The sequence below is a fragment of the Heterodontus francisci genome, unplaced genomic scaffold, assembly GCF_036365525.1.
Source record: "Heterodontus francisci isolate sHetFra1 unplaced genomic scaffold, sHetFra1.hap1 HAP1_SCAFFOLD_631, whole genome shotgun sequence".
Taxonomy (NCBI): domain Eukaryota; kingdom Metazoa; phylum Chordata; class Chondrichthyes; order Heterodontiformes; family Heterodontidae; genus Heterodontus; species Heterodontus francisci.
Genome location: NW_027141253.1, coordinates 135,837 through 156,615, shown reverse-complemented (window position 1 = coordinate 156,615; position 20,779 = coordinate 135,837). Strand labels below are relative to the sequence as shown.

At 51.2% G+C, this 20,779-nt stretch overlaps 1 protein-coding gene across 1 annotated transcript in view; it reads left to right on the top strand.

Moving 5' to 3' along the window:
* LOC137362543 (butyrophilin subfamily 3 member A1-like) overlaps positions 1 to 18,358 on the top strand; it is a 111,052-nt gene extending 92,694 nt beyond the window's left edge. Inside the window, exon 7 of the mRNA XM_068026932.1 lies at positions 17,562 to 18,358. Within this exon, the coding sequence (XP_067883033.1) occupies positions 17,562 to 18,103 (542 nt within the window). The 3' untranslated portion in view covers positions 18,104 to 18,358. The remainder of the gene's footprint in view (positions 1 to 17,561) is intronic.
* Positions 18,359 to 20,779: the final 2,421 nt, after the last annotated feature.

The window sequence follows — 20,779 nt, the reverse complement described above, 5'->3', positions numbered from 1 at the left end:
AGGTTTTGGAACTTGAGCGGCAGCTGGTGACACTGCGGTGCATCCATGAGGATGAAAGCTACGTGGATAGTACGTTTATAGATGTGGTCACCCCACAGCTTAAGTGTATACAGGGAAAGAGGGAATAGTTGACCACAAGGCAGTCAAAAAGAATCAGGCAGGTTGTGCAAGAGACCCCTGAGTGCATCTCACTCTTCAACAGGTATTCAGTTCTGAATACTGAAGAAAGTGATGCTTCACCTGGGGAGAGCAGCCACAGCCAGGTTCATGGGGGGGGGGGGGGGGGTGGGGGTGGTGGTGGGGCTGTGGCTGCAGACGTGAATTCAGGATGGTGTGTTGCCTCCCTGGTGCCAGGGTCAAGGATGTCACTGAGCGGCTGCAGAGCATCCTGAAGGGTGAACAGCCAGCAGTCATGGTCCACATCGGAATCAATGACATAGGTAGAAAGAGGGATGTGGTCTTGCAGTCAGAACTGAGGGAGCTAGGCAAGAAATTAGCAAGCAGGACCTCAAAAGTAGTAATCTCTGGATTAATCCCAGTGCCACGTGCAAGTCAGTATAGAAATAGAAGGATAAGACAGATGAATGTGTGACTGGAAAGATGGTGCAGGAGGGAGAGCTTCAGCTGGGACATTGGGACCGGCTCTGGGGGAGATGGGGCCTGTACAGGCCTGACAGGTTGCACCTGAACAGAGCCGGGACTGAGTTCCTTGCAGGACGTTTTGCTAGTGCTGTTGGGGAGGGTTTAAACTCGTTTGGCAGGGGGATGGGGACCTGAGGGTAAACTCAGCTGGAACAAAATCAGAAATGAAAATGGACATCGGAAAATTAATGCACGAGTCTGGAAGACAGAGGAAACGAGGGTGAGAAAATTTAAAGAAGAGTTTGGCAGTGCTCAAGGATATCTATTTCAATGCAAAGAGTAGAGCAAATAAAGCAGATGAGCTGAGGGCACAGATAGACATGTGGCAGTATGATATCACAGCTATTACAGAAACATGGCTTAAGGAGGGACAGGAATGGCAGCTCAACGTTCCTGGTTACAGGGTTTTCAGATGCGATCGTGGGGGATAAGAAAGGAGGGGGAGTGGAAACTGTTACAGCTGTGAGGAGGGATTATATGTTGGAAGGTTCATCAAATGAGGCCATATAGATTGAGCTAAGGAACAAAAAAGGGGCAATCACACTGCAGGGAGTGTACTATAGACCCCCAAACAGTCAGAGGGAGATAGAAGAGCAGAGATGTAGGCAAATCTCTGAGAAGTGCAAGAATAGGGCAGTAATAGTAGGGGATTTTAATGACCCCAATATTAACTGGGATAGTTTTATTGTAAAAGGAATTGAGGGAACAGAATTCTTGAGGTGCATTCAGGAGAACTTTTTTGCCCAGTATGTTGCAAGTCCAACAATAAAGGGTGCAAAGACGCCCTTTGGTCTGCTCGAAACTTGCTGGTCTTCCAGCGCAAAGAGTTGCCCACGACCAAATGGTGCAGAGTGGCACATTCCAAGGTCCAGGACTACATGCTGAGGGACACACTAAAGCTTGGGGCAGCTGCAGCAAAGGCTCAATGGGGAAAGACCACTGTGTAAGGTCCCCCCACCAAGCTGAACTGAGGGGCTGGATCCAGGGAAAACCCCTCGGGCTGTATCCAGAAAATATTTGTTTGCTGCAAAATGTACATGGCAGGTAAAATGAAATGGAAGGGTTGTGAGGCAACTCACTCTTGTATTGAAGGAAACTGATCTCTTTTGCACTCTTTGTATTGTGGACTTGGTGCTGTTTTGAACTGTTTTGTAATGTATTTTTTTTTACAGTTTTTTATGAATAAAGCATATTTTGGAAATAAAAAAAAGTTTTAGGTGTAGTCTTCGGAAATGAAGATGGGCAGGTGGACGGAGTGGCAGTGGGAGAGTATTTTGGTGGTAGTGATCATAATTCAGTCAGTTTTAACATAGTTATGGAGAAGGACAGAGATAGAACAGGAATCAGAGTTCTCAATTGGGGCACGGCCAATTTTACTAAACTGAGGAGTGATTTAGCAAAAGTGGACTGGAAACAGCTACTTGAAGCAAAATCAATGTCAGAACAGTGGGAGGCATTCAAAGGGGAGATTCAAGCAGTTCAGGGTAAACATGTTCCCACAAAGAAAAAGGGTGATGCGGCCAAATCTAGAGCCCCATGGATGTCAAGGAGCTACAGGGGAAGATAAGGCAGAAAAGGAAAGCTTATGTCCGACACCGAGAACTCAATACTACAGAAAGCCGAGAAGAGTATAGAAAGTGGAGGGGTGAAATCAAAAAGGAAATTAGGAAAGCAAAGAGAGAGCATAAAAGAATATTGGCAAGCAAAATCAAGGTGAACCCAAAGATGTTTTATCAATACATTAAGAGTAAGAGGATAACTAAGGAGAGAGTAGGGCCCATAAAAGACCAAAAAGCTAACCAATGTGTAGGAGAGGAAGATATTGGTATGGTTCTTAATGAATACTTTATGTCTGTCTTCACAAAAGAGGGGGACGATGCAGATATTGTAATTAAGGAGGAAAAGTGTGAAATATTGGATGTGATAAACATAGGGAGAGTGGAAGTATTAATGGGATTAGCATCCTTGAAAGTTGATAAATCTCCAGGGCCAGATGAAATGTATCCTAGGCTGTTAAAAGAAGCAAGAGAGGAAATAGCAGAGGGTCTGACCATCATTTTCCAATCCTCACTGGATACAGGTGTGATGCTGGAGGATTGGAGAATTGCTAACATTGTACCTCTGTTTAAAAAGGGAGCGAAGGATAGACCGAATAATTACAGGCCAGTCAGTCTAACCTCAGTAGTGGGACAATTATTGGAATCTATTCTGAGAGACAGGATAAACTGTCATTTTGAAAGGCACAGGTTGATCAAGGATAGCCAGCATAGATTTGTTAAGGGATGATCTTGTTTGACCAACTTGATCGAATTTGTTGAAGAAGTAACAAGGAAGATAGATGAGGGTCGTGCAGTTGATGTGGTCTACATGGGTTTTAGCAAGGCTTTTGACAAGGTCCCACATGGCAGACTGGTTAAAAAATAAAATCTCATGGGATCCAGAGAAATGCAGCAAGGTGGATACAAAAGTGGCTCAGTGGCAGGAAACAAAGGGTAATTGTTGACGGCTGTTTTAGTGACTGGAGGGCTGTTTCCAGTGGCGTTCCGCAGGGCTCAGTACTGGGTCCCCTGCTTTTTGTGGTATATATTAACGATTTGGACATAAATGTAGGGGGCATGATGAAGAAGTTTGCGGATGACACAAAGATTGGCCGTGTGGTAGGTAGCGAGGAGGATAGCTGTAGGCTACAGAAAGATATTGATGGTCTGGTCAGATGGGCAGAAAAGTGGCAAATGGAATTCAATTTGGAGAAGTGTGAGTTGATGCATTTGGGGAGGTCAAACAAGGCAAAGGAATACACGATTAATGGGAAAATACTGAGAAGCATAGAGGAAGTGAGGGACTTTGGGGTGAATGTCCACAGATCCCTGAAGGTAGCAGGACAGGTCGATAAGATGGTTAAGAAGGCATAAGAAATCCTTTCCTTTATTAACCGAGGTACATAACACAAGAGCCGGGAGGTTCTGCTGGAACTGTATAACTCATTGGTTAGGCCACAACTTGAGTACTGTGTGCAGTTCTGAACACCTCATTACAGAAATGAGGGCACAGAGGAAATTTATGAGGATGTTGCCAGGACTGGAAAAATGCAGCTATGAGGAAAGATTGGATAGGCTGGGGTTGTTCTCCTTGGAACAGAGAAGGCTGAGGGGAAATCTGATTGAAATGTACAAAATTTTAAGGGGCCTGGATAGAGTGGAGGTGAAGGGTCTATTCACCTTAGCAGAGAGGTCAGTGATGAGGGGGCATAGATTTAAAGTGATTGGTAGAAAAGTTAGAGGGGAGATGAGGAAAAACCTTTTCACCCAGAGGGTGGTGATAGTCTGGAACTCACTACCTGAAAGGATAGTTGAGGCAGAGACCCTCAACTGATTCAAAAGGAGTCTGGATATGCACCTCAAGTGCTGTAAGCTGCAGGGCTACGGACCAAATGCTGGAAGGTGGGGTTAGTATAGGTGGATCATTTTTCGGCCAGCACAAACACGATGGGCCAAGTGGCCTCTTTCTGTGCCTTAAACCTGCTATGATTTCTGTGGGAATGCATTACAGGAATCCAAAGGTATTCCAGTCAAATCACCTCTCTCAAATATTTCTGAAGATGGGGAACCCAATCTCCAATACCCACCGAAAACAGAAGTAACACTGTCGGCAAAAGGGAATATTACTTGTCTGTGAAGTTCTGAGTTCCTGATCTGGAAAGGACATTGTCTCCCCCTTGTAACTGAGTAAGTTGGAACACTCAGGAGCAACTATCGCAGCTCAGTGTTGTTCACCTTTAAAATACACAATGCAGCAGATGACTTCTCTTAAAAGTATTTATTCCCCCTCATCTAAGTCATTGATATAAATTGTTAAATGGCCTCAACTTTTTAGAATTGACATCAATGACTCAGATGAGGGGAGCGATGGCATGGTAGCTAAATTTGCAGATGACCCAAAGATAGGTTGGAAAGTCTGTTGTGAAGAGGACATGAGGTTGCAGACCGATATAGATAGGTTGAGTGAGTGGGCAAAAATCTGACAGATGCATTATAATGTGGGAAAATGTGAAGTTGTTATCTTTGGCAGGAAGATTAAAAAAGCAGAGTATTACTTAAATGGAGAATGACTGCAGAATTCCAAGGTGCAGAGGGATCTAGGTGTTCTAGTGCATGAGTCACAAAACGTTAGTATGAAGGTACAGCAAGTAATAAAGAAGGCTAATGGAATGCTATCCTTTATTAGGAAAGGAATTGAAAATAAAAGTAAGGATGTTATGCTTCAGTTATACAGGGCATTGGTGTGACCACATCTCGAATGTGTGCAGTTTTGGTCTCCTTATTTAAGGAAGGATGTAAATGCATTGGAGGCGGTTCAGAGGAGGTTTACTAGATTGATACCTGGAATGGGCAGGTTGTCTTAGGAGGAAAGGCTGGACAGACTGGGCTTGTTTTCACTGGAGTTTAGAAAAGTGAAGGGAGACTTGATTGAAGTTTATAAGATCCTGAACGGTCTTGACAAGGTGGATATAGAAAGGATGTTTCCTCTTGTGGGTGAGTTCAGAACTAGAGGGCACTGCCTGAGAGTGTGGTGGAGGCAGATTCAAGCATGACTTTTAAAAGGGTATTGGATAATTATCTGAAGACAAAAAAAAAATTGCAGGGCTATGGGGAAAAGGCAGGACAGTGGGACTAGGTGAGTTGCTCTTGCAGAGAGCCGGCATGAACATGACAGGCCGAATGGCCTCCTTCTGTGCTGTAATCATGCTATGATTCTATGATTTTAGTCAGGCTGATTCAGGTTGGGCAGGCGACCCTTCATGATTTTGAACACCTCTATCCAATCTCCTCTCAACCTTCTCTTCTCTAAGGAGAAGACCCCCAGCTTCTCCAGTCTATCCACATAACTGAAGTCCCTCATCCCCAGAACCTTTCTCAGAAATCATTTCTGTACCCTCGCTCAAACCTTCACACACGAGCACAAGAAATAGGAACAGAAATAGACCATTCGGCCCATCGAGCCTGCTACTCCATTCAATACGATCATGGCTGATCTTGGGCTTCAATTCCACATTCCTACCCCATCCCCATATCCCTTGATTCCCTGTGAGACCAAAAATCTATCTATCCCAAACTTAAATGTATTCAATGATGGAGCATCCACAACCCTCTGGAATACAGAATTACAAAGATTCACAGCCCTTTCAGTGCAGTAATTTCTCCTCGTTTCAGTCCTGAATGATTGACCCCTCATCCTGAGACTGTGTCCCTGTGTTTTAGATACTCTGACCAGTGGGAACAATCTCTCAGCTTCTACCCTATCAAGCCCTTTCAGAATCTTGTTATGTCTCAATTAGATCGCCTCTCATTCTTCTAAACTCCAGAGAATATAGACCCAATTTACTCAGCGTCTCATCATAGGACAACCCCCTCATCCCAGGGACCAATTTAGTAAATGTTCGCTGCACCACCTCCAGTGCAAGTATATCCTTTCTTAAATGTGGAGACTAAAACTACACACAGTATTCCAGGTTCAGTCTCACCAAAGCCCTGTACAATTTTAGTAAGACTTCTTTATTCCTGTACTCCAATCCTATTGCAATAAAGGCCAACATGCTATTTGCCTTCCTAATAGTCTGCTGCACCTACATGTTAACTTTGTGTGTTCCTTGTACGAGTACCCGCAAGTCTCTCTGAACATCAACACTTACCATTTTCACAACTTTTAAAAAATATTCTGCTTTTCTATTTTTACAACCGAAGTGAACAACTTCACACTTCCCTACGTTATATTCCATTTGCCATCTTGTTGCCCACTCACTTAACCTGTCTATATCTCTTTTCAGCCTCTCTACATCCTCCCCGCAGCTTACCTTTCCACCAAGCTTTGTATCATCAGCAAAATTAGATACATTACTCCCTGTCTCTTCATCCAAGTCATTAATATAGAGTGTAAATAGCTGAGGCCCCAGCACTGATCCTTGCGGCACCCCCACTATTCACTGCCTGCAATTTGAAAATGTCCCATTTAAATTCACTCTCTGCCTCCTGTCTGTTAACCAATCCTCTATCCACACTAATATATTACCCCCAACATCAGGAGCCCTTATCTTGCCTAATAATCTTTTATGTGGCACTTTATCAAATATCTTTTGGAAGGCCATATACACATCAACTGCATTACCTTCATTAACCCTTTCTGTTACTCCAGTAAAAAAACTCAAATCAAGTTACTGAAACATGATAAACCTTTAACAAATCCATGCTGGTTTTCTTTAATCCACACTTGTCCAAGTGACGTTGATTTTGTCCCAGATTATCGTTTCTAAAAGCTTTCCCACCACCGAGGATAAACTCACTGTTCTGTAAATGCTGACTTTATCCTTACACTCTTTTTTAAACAAGGGTGTAATGTTTGTAATTCTTCCATCCTCTGGAACCACCCCCTGTATTTAAGGAGGATTGGAAGATTGTGACCAGTACCTCCACAATTTCCACCTTCATTTCCCTCAGTATTCTCGGATACATCCCATCCAGTCCTGATGATTTATCAAAGTACAGTCAGCCTTTCTAGTACCTCAGTTTTAGTCATTTTTACCATCTAGTATGTCAACTACCTCCTCTTTCAGTATGTCTTTGGCAACATTCTCTTCCTTGGTAAAGACAGATGCAAAGTACTCATTTACCTTTCCCCCTCGTGGGAATATACCTCAACTGGACCCGAACCATCTCCTCTTTAAAAACAGCCCATTATTCCATTACAGTTTTACCTGCCAATCTTTGAATCTGTCCCGATTAAACTGGAATCATCCTCAACCCACTGAAATTTGTCCTCCTCCAATTCAGTATTTTCACTCTAGATTGCTCCTTGTCTTTTCCCATAGCTAATCTAAACCTTATGATAGAATGATCACTGTTCTTTAAATGTTCACCCAGTGATACTTAATTCACCTCATTCCCTAGATCCAGATCTGGGAATGCTTCCTTCCTCGTCAAACCCAAAATGTACAGATTAGGAAAATTCTCCTGAACACACTTCGGAAACTCTTCCCCCCGCCTTCCCCCTGCTGTCTCTGCCCTTTACACTATTACTCTGGATACAAAATTGGCTGGCCCATAGAAGGCAGAGGGTGGTAGTAGATGGAAAGTATTCAGCATGGAGCTCGGTGACCAGTGGTGTTCCACAAGGATCTATTCTGGGACCTCTGCTCTTTGTGATTTTTATAAATGACTTGGATGAGGAAGTGGAAGGCTGGGTTAGCAAGTTTGCCGATGACACGAAGGTTGCTGGAGTTGTGGATAGTGTGGAAGGCTGTTGTAGGTTGCAACGGGACATTGACAGGATGCAGAGCTGGGCTGAGAAGTGGCAGATGGAGTTCAACCTGGAAAAGTGTGAAGTGATTCATTTTGGAAAGTCGAATTTGAATGCAGAATACAGGCTTAAAGACAGGATTCTTGGCAGTGTGGAGGAACAGAGGGATCTTGGGGTCCATGTCCATAGATCGCTCAAAGTTGCCACCCAAGTTGATAGGGTTGTTAAGAAGGCGTATGGTGTGTTGGCTTTCATTAACAGGGGGATTGAGTTTAAGAGCCGCGAGGTTATGCTGCAGCTCTATAAAGCCCTGGTTAGACCACTCTTGGAATATTGTGTTCAGTTCTGGTCGCCTCATTATAGGAAGGATGTGGAAGCTTTAGAGAGGGTGCAGAGGAGATTTACCAGGATGCTGCCTGGACTGGAGGACATGTCTTACGAAGAAAGGTTGAGGGAGCTAGGGCTTTTCTCATTGGAGCGAAGAAGGATGAGAGGTGACTTGATAGAGGGGTACAAGATGATGAGAGGCATAGATCGAGTGGATAGTCAGAGACTTTTTCCCAGGGTGGAAAGGGCTATCACCAGGCAGCCTAATTTTAAGGTGATTGGAGGAAGGTTTCGGGGAGATGTCAGAGGTAGGTTCTTTACACAGAGAATGGTGGGTGCGTGGAATGCGCTGCCAGCGGTGGTAGTAGAAGCAGATACATTAGGGACATTTAAGCGACTCTTGGATAGGTACATGGATGATAGTAGAATGAAGGGTAGGTAGTTAGTTTGATCTTAGAGTAGGTTAAAGGTTTGGCACAACATCGTGGGCCGAAGGGCCTGTACTGTGCTGTACTGTTCTATGTTCTAACATTGCATTCCCATGTGTCTGTCTGTGCCTGCAGCTCACTAACTTTATTATCATGCTTTGTACATTTACATATATTCACTGTGAACCTGAATTAGATCTTATTGTATTTCCTCTTAGTCTGACCCCACATACTAGCTCACAATTTCTTACTTTAGTGCTACCTGTCTCTCCCAATCCTTTGTGCACCTTGTTTCTCCTTTCTCATGCTACATCCTGGTTCCCATCCTCCTGCCAAATTATTTAAACCCTCTCCAACAGCACCAGCAAATTGCCCCATGAGGACATTGCTCCCTGCTCTGTGGTGGTGTAACCCATCCGGCCTGTACAGGTCCCAATGTCCCAGGAATCTGAAGCCCTCCCTCCTGCACCATCTCTCCAGCCACACATTCATTTACTATCCTCTTATTTCTATACTCACTGGTGTGTGGCAGCTGGACTAATACGGAGATTACTCCCTTTTCAGGTTGTGTTTATTCATCCCTTTCCAAGCTCCCTAAAGTCTACCTGCAGGACCTCATCCCTCTTTCTTTCTATGTTGCTGTAACTGTTATGGACCACGACCTCTGGCTGTTGACCCTCACGCCTTAGAATGTTCTTCAGCCGTTCAGTGACATCCTGGACCCTGGCACCAGGGACGCAACCTAACACCCCGGAATCAAACATCTGCAGAAACACCTGTCTGATCCTCTAACTATAGAATCCCCGATCACTATTGCATTCCCAATCTTCCTCTTCACCCCCACCACCCCCACACAGCTGAGCCACCCATGGTGCCGTGGACTTGGCTCTGCCGGCACTCCCCAGTGGAACCATCACCCTTACCAATATTCAGAACAGAATACCGGTTTGAGGGCAAGATATACTGAGGGGACTCCTACACTACCTGCCTGGTCCTCTTTGACTGGTGATCACCCATTCCCTATCTGCCTATTTACTCTTCAGCTGTGGGGTGACTGCCTCCAGAAATGTGTTATCCAAGTATCTCTCAGCCTCATAGATGGAACGGAGTGACACAAGCTTCGAAACCTGACAACACTTCCTGCATATGTGGTTGTCCGGGACACGAGAAGCATTCTGGAGTTCCCACATGGAACAGGGTGTGCATTCCACGGGACTGAGGTATCCTACGATGCATCTGTTTATTAGATGAACTAAACTTACAGAAATAAACGAAAGACTTTGGTAACGAGCTGCTTCTACCCTTGAGCTGATGTCACTTTTTTTACCTCACTCTCTGAAACACACGTCTCTCGGGGTTCGGGCTGCTCTGCTACTTCGCCCCAAAACTCTTTCAGATTCACTTTCCCGACCTCTAGACCTTGTCAATTTGAGGCCTACTCCCAGGGCCTTGCTTTTTATCTTGTCCGGTCACTCTGCTGCTCCATCCGCCCACTCCTTCAGCTCCGTGCTCCTTACCTCCAGGCTCTGCGAGGGTGGAGGGCAGAGAAATTAAATGACAAAAGGGATGATAGTGCAAGGCAGAAGGAGATGGTAATGGGACAAGTAAAGAAACAAAAGATGGGTCGAGAGGAGATGAAAATGGGAACGAAAGAATCATCACCAACAGCTGTCATCCAAAAAAATAAAAAATGGGGCTGAGGTTATAATCTGAAATTGTTGAACTCAGTATTGAGTCTGTCAGGCTGTAAAATGTCTCATTGAAAGATGAGGTACAGTTCCTCAAGCTCACCGAAAACTTCACTGGAACAGTGTAGCTGTCCAAGGTCAGAGGACAGAGTGGGAGTGGTGCAGAGAATCAAAATGACGGATGGGGTCACATTTGCAGATTGAATGGAGGTGTTCACAGAATTGTCACATAACAGGAGGAGGCCATTCGGCCCATCATGTCTGGGCTGGCTCTCTGAAAGAGCAATTTACCTCATGCCATTCTTCCGCCTTCACCCTGACAATTCTCACACTTACAATTAGTTTTGTGTCATCTGAAAACTTGGAAATATTATATTTAATCCCCACAACCAAATCATTAATATAGATTGGGAAGAGCTGGAGCCGCAGCATTGATCCTAGTGGTACCCACTAGTTACAGCCTGGCAACCTGAAAATGACCATTTATTCCGACTCTCTGTTTTCTGTCCATTAACCAGTTCTCAGTCCATGCCAGTATATTCCCCCCAATCCCATCTGATCTAATTGTATTTACTCACCTCTTGTGTGGGACCTTTTCAAAAGCTTTCTGAAAATCTAAATATATCACATCCACCGGTTCCCCCTGATCTATTCTGTGAGTTAAATCCTCAAAAAACTCCAACAAGTTTGTTAAAAATCATTTCCCTTTCCCTTCCGCCCCCCCGAACCCCAGCGAGTCTCTACCTCCCCCCCCACCACCGAACCCCAGTGAGTCACAACCCCCCCGAACACCAGTGTGTCTCTACCCCCCACCGAACCCCAGTGAGTCTCTTCCCCCCCGAACCCCAGTGAGTCTCTACCCCCCCACCGAACCCCAGTGAGTCTCTGCACCCCCACCGAACCCCAGTGAGTCACAACCCCCCCCGAACCCCAGTGAGTCTCTACCCCACCCGAACCCCAGCGAGTCTCTTACCCCCCCAAACCCCAGTGAGTCTCTTCCCCCCCGAACCCCAGTGAGTCTCTTCCCCCCCGAACCCCAGTGAATCTATTCCCCCCCGAACACCAGTGAGTCTTTACCCCCCACCGAACCCCAGTGAGTCTCTACACCCCCACCGAACCCCAGTGAGTCACAACGACCCCCCGAACCCCAGTGAGTCTCTACCCCCCCGAACCCCAGCGAGTCTCTACCCCGAACCCCAGTGAGTCTCTAATCCCCCCTGAACCCCAGCGAGTCTCTACCCCGAACCCCAGTGAGTCTCTACCCCCCCGAACCCCAGCGAGTCTCTACCCCGAACCCCAGTGAGTCTCTACCCCCCCGAACCCCAGCGAGTCTCTACCCCCCGAACCCCAGTGAGTCTCTACCCCCCACTAACCCCAGCGAGCCTCTACCCCCCGAACCCCAGTGAGTCTCTACCCCCCCGAACCCCAGTGAGTCTCTACCCCCCCAAACCCCAGTGAGTCTCTACCCCGAACCCCAGTGAGTCTCTACCCCCCCGAACCCCAGTGAGTCTCTACCCCCCCAAACCCCAGTGAGTCTCTACCCCGTACCCCAGCGAGTCTCTACCCCACCGTACCCCAGCGAGTCTCTACCCCCCCGAACCCCAGTGTGTCTCTACCCCCCTCGAACCCCAGTGTGTCTCTACCCCCCCCAGAACCCCAGAGAGTCTCTACCTCCCCTCGAACCCCAGTGAGTCTCTTCCCCCCCCCGAACCCCAGTGAGTCTTTACCCCCCCCCGAACCCCAGTGAGTCTCTACCCCCCCGAACACCAGTGAGTCTCTACCCCCCCGAACCCCAGCGAGTCTCTACCCCCCCGAACCCAAGTGAGTCTCTAGCCCCGAACCGCAGTGAGTCTCTACCCCCCCCGAACCCCAGGGTCTCTACCCCCCCCGAACCCCAGTGAGTATCTACTCCCCCGAACCCCAGCCAGTATCTACCCCCCCGAACCCCAGTGAGTCTCTACCCCCCCGAACCCCAGTGAGTCTCTACCCCCCCGAACCCCAGTGAGTCTCTACCCCCCCGAACCCCAGTGAGTCTCTACCCCCCCGAACCCCAGCGAGTCTCTACCCCCCCGAACCCCAGTGAGTCTCTACCCCCCCGAACCCCAGTGAGTCTCTACCCCCCCGAACCCCAGCGAGTCTCTACTCCCCCGAACCGCAGCGATTCTCTACCCCCCCGAACCCCAGCGAGTCTCTATCCCCCCGAACCCCAGTGAGTCTCTACCCCCCCGAACCCCAGTGAGTCTCTAACCCCCCCTGAACCCCAGTGAGTCTCTACCTCCCCGAACCCCAGTGAGTCTCTCCCCCCCCGAACCCGTGTGTCTCTACCCCCCTGAACCCCAGCGATTCTCTACCCCACCCCAAACCCCAGTGAGTCTCTCCCCGATCCCCAGCGAGTCTCTCCCCCGATCCCCAGTGAGTCTCTCCCCGATCCCCAGCGAGTCTCTCCCCCGATCCCGAATGAGTCTCTGCCCCCCGATCCCCAGTGAGTCTCTCCCCGATCCCCAGCGAGTCTCTCCCCCGATCCCCAGTGAGTCTCTCCCCGATCCCCAGTGAGTCTCTCCCCGATCCCCAGCGAGTCTCTACCCCCCGATCCCCAGTGAGTCTCTCCCCGATCCCCAGCGAGTCTCTCCCCCGATCCCCAGTGAGTCTCCCCCCGATCCCCAGCGAGTCTCTCCCCCGATCCCCAGCGAGTCTCTCCCCCCCGATCCCCAGCGAGTCTCTCCCCGATCCCCAGCGAGTCTCTCCCCCGATCCCCAGCGAGTCTCTCCCCCGATCCCCAGTGAGTCTCCCCCCGATCCCCAGCGAGTCTCTCCCCCGATCCCCAGCGAGTCTCTCCCCCCCGATCCCCAGCGAGTCTCTCCCCGATCCCCAGCGAGTCTCTCCCCCGATCCCCAGCGAGTCTCTCCCCCCCGATCCCCAGCGAGTCTCTCCCCGATCCCCAGCGAGTCTCTCCCCCGATCCCCAGCGAGTCTCTCCCCCCCGATCCCCAGCGAGTCTCTCCCCCGATCCCCAGTGAGTCTCTCCCCCGATCCCCAGCGAGTCTCTCCCCCGATCCCCAGCGAGTCTCTCCCCCGATCCCCAGTGAGTCTCTCCCCCGATCCCCAGCGAGTCTCTCCCCCGATCCCCAGTGAGTCTCTCCCCCGATCCCCAGTGAGTCTCTCCCTGATCCCCAGCGAGTCTCTCCCCCCCGATCCCCAGCGAGTCTCTCCCCGATCCCCAGCGAGTCTCTCCCCCGATCCCCAGCGAGTCTCTCCCCCGATCCCCAGCGAGTCTCTCCCCCCCGATCCCCAGCGAGTCTCTCCCCGATCCCCAGCGAGTCTCTCCCCCGATCCCCAGCGAGTCTCTCCCCCCCGATCCCCAGCGAGTCTCTCCCCCGATCCCCAGCGAGTCTCTCCCCCCCGATCCCCAGCGAGTCTCTCCCCCCGATCCCCAGTGAGTCTCCCCCCGATCCCCAGCGAGTTTCCCCCCCGATCCCCAGCGAGTCTCTCCCCCGATCCCCAGCGAGTCTCTCCCCCCCGATCCCCAGCGAGTCTCTCCCCCGATCCCCAGTGAGTTTCCCCCCCGATCCCCACCGAGTCTCTCCCCCGATCCCCACCGAGTCTCTCCCCCCGATCCCCAGCGAGTCTCTCCCCCGATCCCCAGCGAGTCTCTCCCCCCGATCCCCACCGAGTCTCTCCCCCCGATCCCCAGTGAGTCTCTCCCCCGATCCCCAGTGAGTCTCTCCCCCGATCCCCACCGAGTATCTCCCCCCGATCCCCACCGAGTCTCTCCCCCCGATCCCCAGTGAGTCTCTCCCCCGATCCCCACCGAGTCTCTCCCCCCGATCCCCACCGAGTCTCTCCCCCCGATCCCCACCGAGTCTCTCCCCCCGATCCCCAGTGAGTCTCTCCCCCGATCCCCAGTGAGTCTCTCCCCCGATCCCCAGCGAGTCTCCCCCCCGATCCCCAGCGAGTCTCTCCCCCGATCCCCAGTGAGTCTCTCCCCCGATCCCCAGCGAGTCTCTCCCCCGATCCCCAGTGAGTCTCTCCCCCGATCCCCAGTGAGTCTCTCCCTGATCCCCAGCGAGTCTCTCCCCCCCGATCCCCAGCGAGTCTCTCCCCGATCCCCAGCGAGTCTCTCCCCCGATCCCCAGCGAGTCTCTCCCCCGATCCCCAGCGAGTCTCTCCCCCGATCCCCAGCGAGTCTCTCCCCCCCGATCCCCAGCGAGTCTCTCCCCGATCCCCAGCGAGTCTCTCCCCCGATCCCCAGCGAGTCTCTCCCCCCCGATCCCCAGCGAGTCTCTCCCCCGATCCCCAGCGAGTCTCTCCCCCCCGATCCCCAGCGAGTCTCTCCCCCCGATCCCCAGTGAGTCTCCCCCCGATCCCCAGCGAGTTTCCCCCCCGATCCCCAGCGAGTCTCTCCCCCGATCCCCAGCGAGTCTCTCCCCCCCGATCCCCAGCGAGTCTCTCCCCCGATCCCCAGTGAGTTTCCCCCCCGATCCCCACCGAGTCTCTCCCCCGATCCCCACCGAGTCTCTCCCCCGATCCCCAGCGAGTCTCTCCCCCGATCCCCACCGAGTCTCTCCCCCCGATCCCCAGCGAGTCTCTCCCCCGAACCCCAGCGAGTCTCTCTCCCCGATCCCCAGCGAGTCTCTCTCCCCGATCCCCAGCGAGTCTCTCCCCTGAGCCCCAGCGAGTCTCTCCCCCGATCCCCAGTGAGTCTCTCCCCCGATCCCCAGCGAGTCTCTCCCCCGATCCCCAGCGAGTCTCTCCCCCGATCCCCAGCGAGTCTCTCCCCCGATCCCCAGCGAGTCTCTCCCCCGATCCCCAGCGAGCCTCTCCCCCGATCCCCAGCGAGTCTCTCCCCCGATCCCCAGCGAGTCTCTCCCCCGATCCCCAGCGAGTCTCTCCCCCAGATCCCCAGTGAGTCTCCCCCCGATCCCCAGCGAGTCTCTCCCCCATCCCCAGCGAGTCTCCCCCCGATCCCCAGCGAGTCTCTCCCCCGATCCCCAGCGAGTCTCTCCCCCATCCCCAGCGAGTCTCCCCCCGATCCCCAGCGAGTCTCTCCCCCGATCCCCAGCGAGTCTCTCCCCCGATCCCCAGCGAGTCTCTCCCCGATCCCCAGCGAGTCTCTGCCCCCTGATCCCCAGCGAGTCTCTCCCCCTGATCCCCAGCGAGTCTCTCTCCCCCTGATCCCCAGCGAGTCTCTCCCCTGGTCCCCAGCGAGTCTCTCCCCGATCCCCAGCGAGTCTCTCCCCCGATCCCCAGCGAGTCTCTCTCCCCGATCCCCAGCGAGTCTCTCCCCCCCGATCCCCAGCGAGTCTCTCTCCCCGATCCCCAGCGAGTCTCTCCCCCCCGATCCCCAGTGAGTCTCTCTCCCCGATCCCCAGCGAGTCTCTCCCCCGATCCCCAGCGAGTCTCTCCCCCGATCCCCAGCGAGTCTCTCCCCCGATCCCCAGCGAGTCTCTCCCCCGATCCCCAGTGAGTCTCTCCCCGATCCCCAGCGAGTCTCCCCCCGATCCCCAGCGAGTCTCTCCCCCGATCCCCAGCGAGTCTCTCCCCCGATCCCCAGCGAGTCTCTCTCCCCCGATCCCCAGCGAGTCTCTCTCCCCCGATCCCCAGCGAGTCTCTCCCCCCGATCCCCAGCGAGTCTCTCCCCCTGATCCCCAGCGAGTCTCTCTCCCGATCCCCAGCGAGTCTCTCCCCCCGATCCCCAGCGAGTCTCTCCCCCCCGATCCCCAGCGAGTCTCTCTGCCCCTGATCCCCAGCGAGTCTCTCCCCCGATCCCCAGCGAGTCTCTCCCCCGATCCCCAGCGAGTCTCTCCCCGATCCCCAGCGAGTCTCTGCCCCCTGATCCCCAGCGAGTCTCTCCCCCTGATCCCCAGCGAGTCTCTCCCCGATCCCCAGCGAGTCTCTCCCCCTGATCCCCAGCGAGTCTCTCCCCCTGATCCCCAGCGAGTCTCTCCCCGATCCCCAGCGAGTCTCTCTCCCCCTGATCCCCAGCGAGTCTCTCTCCCCCTGATCCCCAGCGAGTCTCTCCCCCTGATCCCCAGCGAGTCTCTCCCCGATCCCCAGCGAGTCTCTCCCCCGATCCCCAGCGAGTCTCTCTCCCCGATCCCCAGCGAGTCTCTCCCCGATCCCCAGCGAGTCTCTGCCCCCTGATCCCCAGCGAGTCTCTCCCCCTGATCCCCAGCGATTCTCTCTCCCCCTGATCCCCAGCGAGTCTCTCCCCCTGATCCCCAGCGAGTCTCTCCCCGATCCCCAGCGAGTCTCTCCCCCGATCCCCAGCGAGTCTCTCTCCCCGATCCCCAGCGAGTCTCTCCCCCGATCCCCAGCGAGTCTCTCCCCCGATCCCCAGCGAGTCTCTCCCCCGATCCCCAGTGAGTCTCTCCCCGATCCCCAGCGAGTCTCCCCCCGATCCCCAGTGAGTCTCTCCCCCGATCCCCAGCGAGTCTCTCCCCCGATCCCCAGCGAGTCTCTCCCCCGATCCCCAGCGAGTCTCTCCCCCAGATCCCCAGTGAGTCTCCCCCCGATACCCAGTGAGTCTCCCCCCGATCCCCAGCGAGTCTCTCCCCCGATCCCCAGCGAGTCTCTCCCCCGATCTCCAGCGAGTCTCTCCCCCGATACCCAGTGAGTCTCCCCCCGATCCCCAGCGAGTCTCTCCCCCGATCCCCAGCGAGTCTCTCCCCCGATCCCCAGCGAGTCTCTCCCCCCGATCCCCAGCGAGTCTCTCCCCCGATCCCCAGCGAGTCTCTCCCCCCGATCCCCAGCGAGTCTCTCCCCCGATCCCCAGCGAGTCTCTCCCCCGATCCCCAGCGAGTCTCTCCCCCCGATCCCCAGCGAGTCTCTCTCCCCCTGATCCCCAGCGAGTCTCTCCCCCTGATCCCCAGCGAGTCTCTCCCCCGATCCCCAGCGAGTCTCTCCCCCTGATCCCCAGCGAGTCTCTCCCCCTGATCCCCAGCGAGTCTCTCCCCCCCCCGATCCCCAGCGAGTCTCTCCCCCGATCCCCAGCGAGTCTCTCTCCCCCGATCCCCAGCGAGTCTCTCTCCCCCGATCCCCAGCGAGTCTCTCCCCCGATCCCCAGCGAGTCTCCCCCGATCCCCAGCGAGTCTCTCCCCCGATCCCCAGCGAGTCTCTCTCCCCCTGATCCCCAGCGAGTCTCTCCCCCGATCCCCAGCGAGTCTCTAATTCTCTGCTTTTTCTCCCAGTCTCTGTGATCCTGGATGTGGAAACAGCGAATCCAGAGCTCGAGGTGTCTGAGGATCTGAAGAGTGTGAGACGGACCCAGACCGAGAGGAGTCTCCCTGACACTGGGAAGAGGTTTACAGAGAGGAGGTCTGTGCTGGGATCAGAGGGATTCACATCGGGGAGACATTACTGGGAGGTGGAGGTGGTGAGGAATCAGCGATGGAGTCTGGGAGTAGCCACTGAGTCTGTGAACAGGAAGGACTGGGTCATCTGGAGTCCGGAGAATGGATTCTGGACCATTGAGCGGGATTATTATCAATTTTATATAAATTCCTCTCCTCGATCCCGTCTCCATGACGATCAGATTCCCGGGAAGGTGGGAATTTATCTCAGTTATGAGTCCGGGACAGTTTCATTTTACGACGCGGACACCAAGTCCCATCTCCACACTTTCACTGGGAATAAATTCTCGGAGAAACTTTATCCTTTCTTCTTCACTTTCTATTTAAACGAGTGTCTGAGAATCTGCTCCGAGGCCTCGGGCCTGTCGCATCATCAGTGACATCACAATGACCTAACCCCCAAGAGCAGAGGTCAGGGGTTGAGGGTCAGAGGTTGGGGGTTAACCCAGGTTGTCTCTAAATGTATCATTTAATTTCCAAATTATCCTTTGTAAAATCAGACTGTAAATAAAACCAATACAAATATAAATGTCAGCAGATTAAAATAAACAGTAAATTAAATATCTTGTGTCTCTCCTTCCTTCATTCACTCCCTGCTTCAGTCAGTCAAACCACCCAGTCCCATCCTCCATCTCTTCACCTGTTTCCCAGTCTGGAGCTGTGATTTCTTCTGTGTTTCCACTTCTCACTCTGCACCCACAACATGAAAGCCTGAGGGAGAAATTCAAATATTGAAGGAGGAAAATACTGCATTTCCATGGAGTCTGGGAATGTGATCATTGCAATATTTGAATTTTACATTAAAATCATCTTTTTCTGTTTCATTTTAAGCAGTTTTGTTTACGTTGGATTGTTGATCCAGAAAGGAATAAAAAACTGATATTAGTATTTTCAACCAGAACATCAATTCCATCCAACTCCTCACCTTATCACACACAGACACACTGGGAATGGAATCGGATGCTCAGACTGTTTGATATTTTAGTCACATTCTTCAGGGAAATGTGTGCAGCCGGTAACAACTCCATCCCAGCCCTTTCTCATCACTCCCCCATTCACATGTCTACACAATCTAACGGTGCCATTCGCTGGCACAAACAGTAATTCACCCTGCACTAGTTATTGAAAGTTAGTAAACCAGTCACCAGAATGGAGGAGGCTCATTATCACCAAAACATCTGGAATTAATAACAGAGCAACATCACCACCAGGTGACCAGAATCAGTAATGCAGAAAAATAAATGTGTGGAGTCCCGATCTCAGCCAGCAGGTGGCGGTGCTGCTCCATGGAAAACAGGATTTTTATATTAAAATTTGTTTTTGTTCACCTACTTTCATAAACATTGAGACCTATCATCAGAGAAGTAGTGACTACGGCCCTGATATCACTTCTAAGGTAGTAAATGGAGTTGAGTGATCGAATTGAACAGCAAAACAAGCTTGAAGGGCTGAATGGCCTCGTCCTGTTCCTACTAAATGACATAAAGACTCTTGGAAATGACTAGGTTAAAATAAATCCATTGACAGATTGTGGTTTCATGTTTCACTGACCAGTAGTGGTGTTGCACCAAATAAACTCTATTTATACAATCTAATAGGGTGCTGTGGATGAAGGGGAACCGCTGGAAATATTGTACTTAGATCTCCAGAAGGCATTTGACAAGGTGCCACATCAAAGGTTATTGAGAAAAATAAAAGCTCATGACAAAAGAAGTAGAGATTATAGTAAAGAAGAAAAAATGTGTTTCTGATAGAAGCCAGGAAGAAAATACAAGAACAAGGAAGTTAGTGGATAAGGTCTGGAATGTGCTGCCTGAGAACGTGGTGGAGGCAGGTTCAATTGAAGCATTCGAAATGCGAATTATCCTGTTATATGAAAAGGAAGAATATGCAGGGTTATGGGGAGAAGGCGGGGGAATGGAACTGAGGGAATTTCTCTTTCAGAGAGCCAGTGTGGACACAATGGGCCGAATGGCCTCCTTCTGCTCTGTAACAATTCTGTGATTCTGTGATATTGGCATGGATAGAAGATTGGCTCCCGAATAGAGAGGGTCATAATGGGTCATTTTCTGGATGGCAAGATGTAATGAGTGGAGTGTCACAGGGATCAGTGCTGGGGCCTTAACTTTTTACAATTTATATCAATGACTTGGATGAAGTGATTGAAGGTCTGGTTGCTAAATTTGCTGATGATACAAAGATAGGTAGGAAAGTAAGTTGTGACGAGGACAGAAGGAAGTTACAAAGGGATATAAATAGATTAGGTGAATGGGAAAAGATCTGGAAAATGGAATATAATGTGGAAAAATGTGAAATTGTCCATTTTGGCAGGAAGAATAAAAAAGAAACATATTATCTAAATGGTGAAAGATTGCAGAGCTCTGAGATGCAGAGGGATCTGGGTGTCCTCGTACATGAATCACAAAAGGTTAATATGCAGGTACAGCAAGTAATTAGGAAAGCAAATAGAGTGTTCTCGTTTATCGGGAGGGGAATTGAATATAAAAGTAGGGAGATTATGCTTCAGCTATACAGGGCATTGGTGAGACCACATCTGGTATACAGTGTACAGTATTGGTCTGTTTTAAGGAAGGATGGAAATGCATTGGAAGCAGTTCAGAGAAGGTTTACTAGACTAATACCTGGAATGGGTGGGTTGTCTTATGAGGAAAGGTTGGACAGGTTAGACTTGTATCTGCTGGAGTTTAGAAGAGTAAGAGGCGACTTCATTGAAACATATTCGATCCTGAGGGGTCTTGACAGGGTGGATGTGGAAAGATTGTTTCCCCTTACGGAAGAATCTAGAACCAGGGGTCACTATTTAAAAATAAATTGTCAACCATTTAAGACAGAGATGAGGAGAATTTTTTCTCTGAGGGTGGTGAATTTTTGGAACTCTCTTCCTCAAAAGGCAGTGGAAGCAAAGTCTTTGAATATTTTTGAGGCAGAGGTGGATAGATTCTTGAAAAGCAAGGGGGTGAAAGGTTATTCAGAGTAGGCAGGAATGTGGAGTAATCAGTTCAGCCATGAACTTATTGAATGGCGGAGCAGGCTCG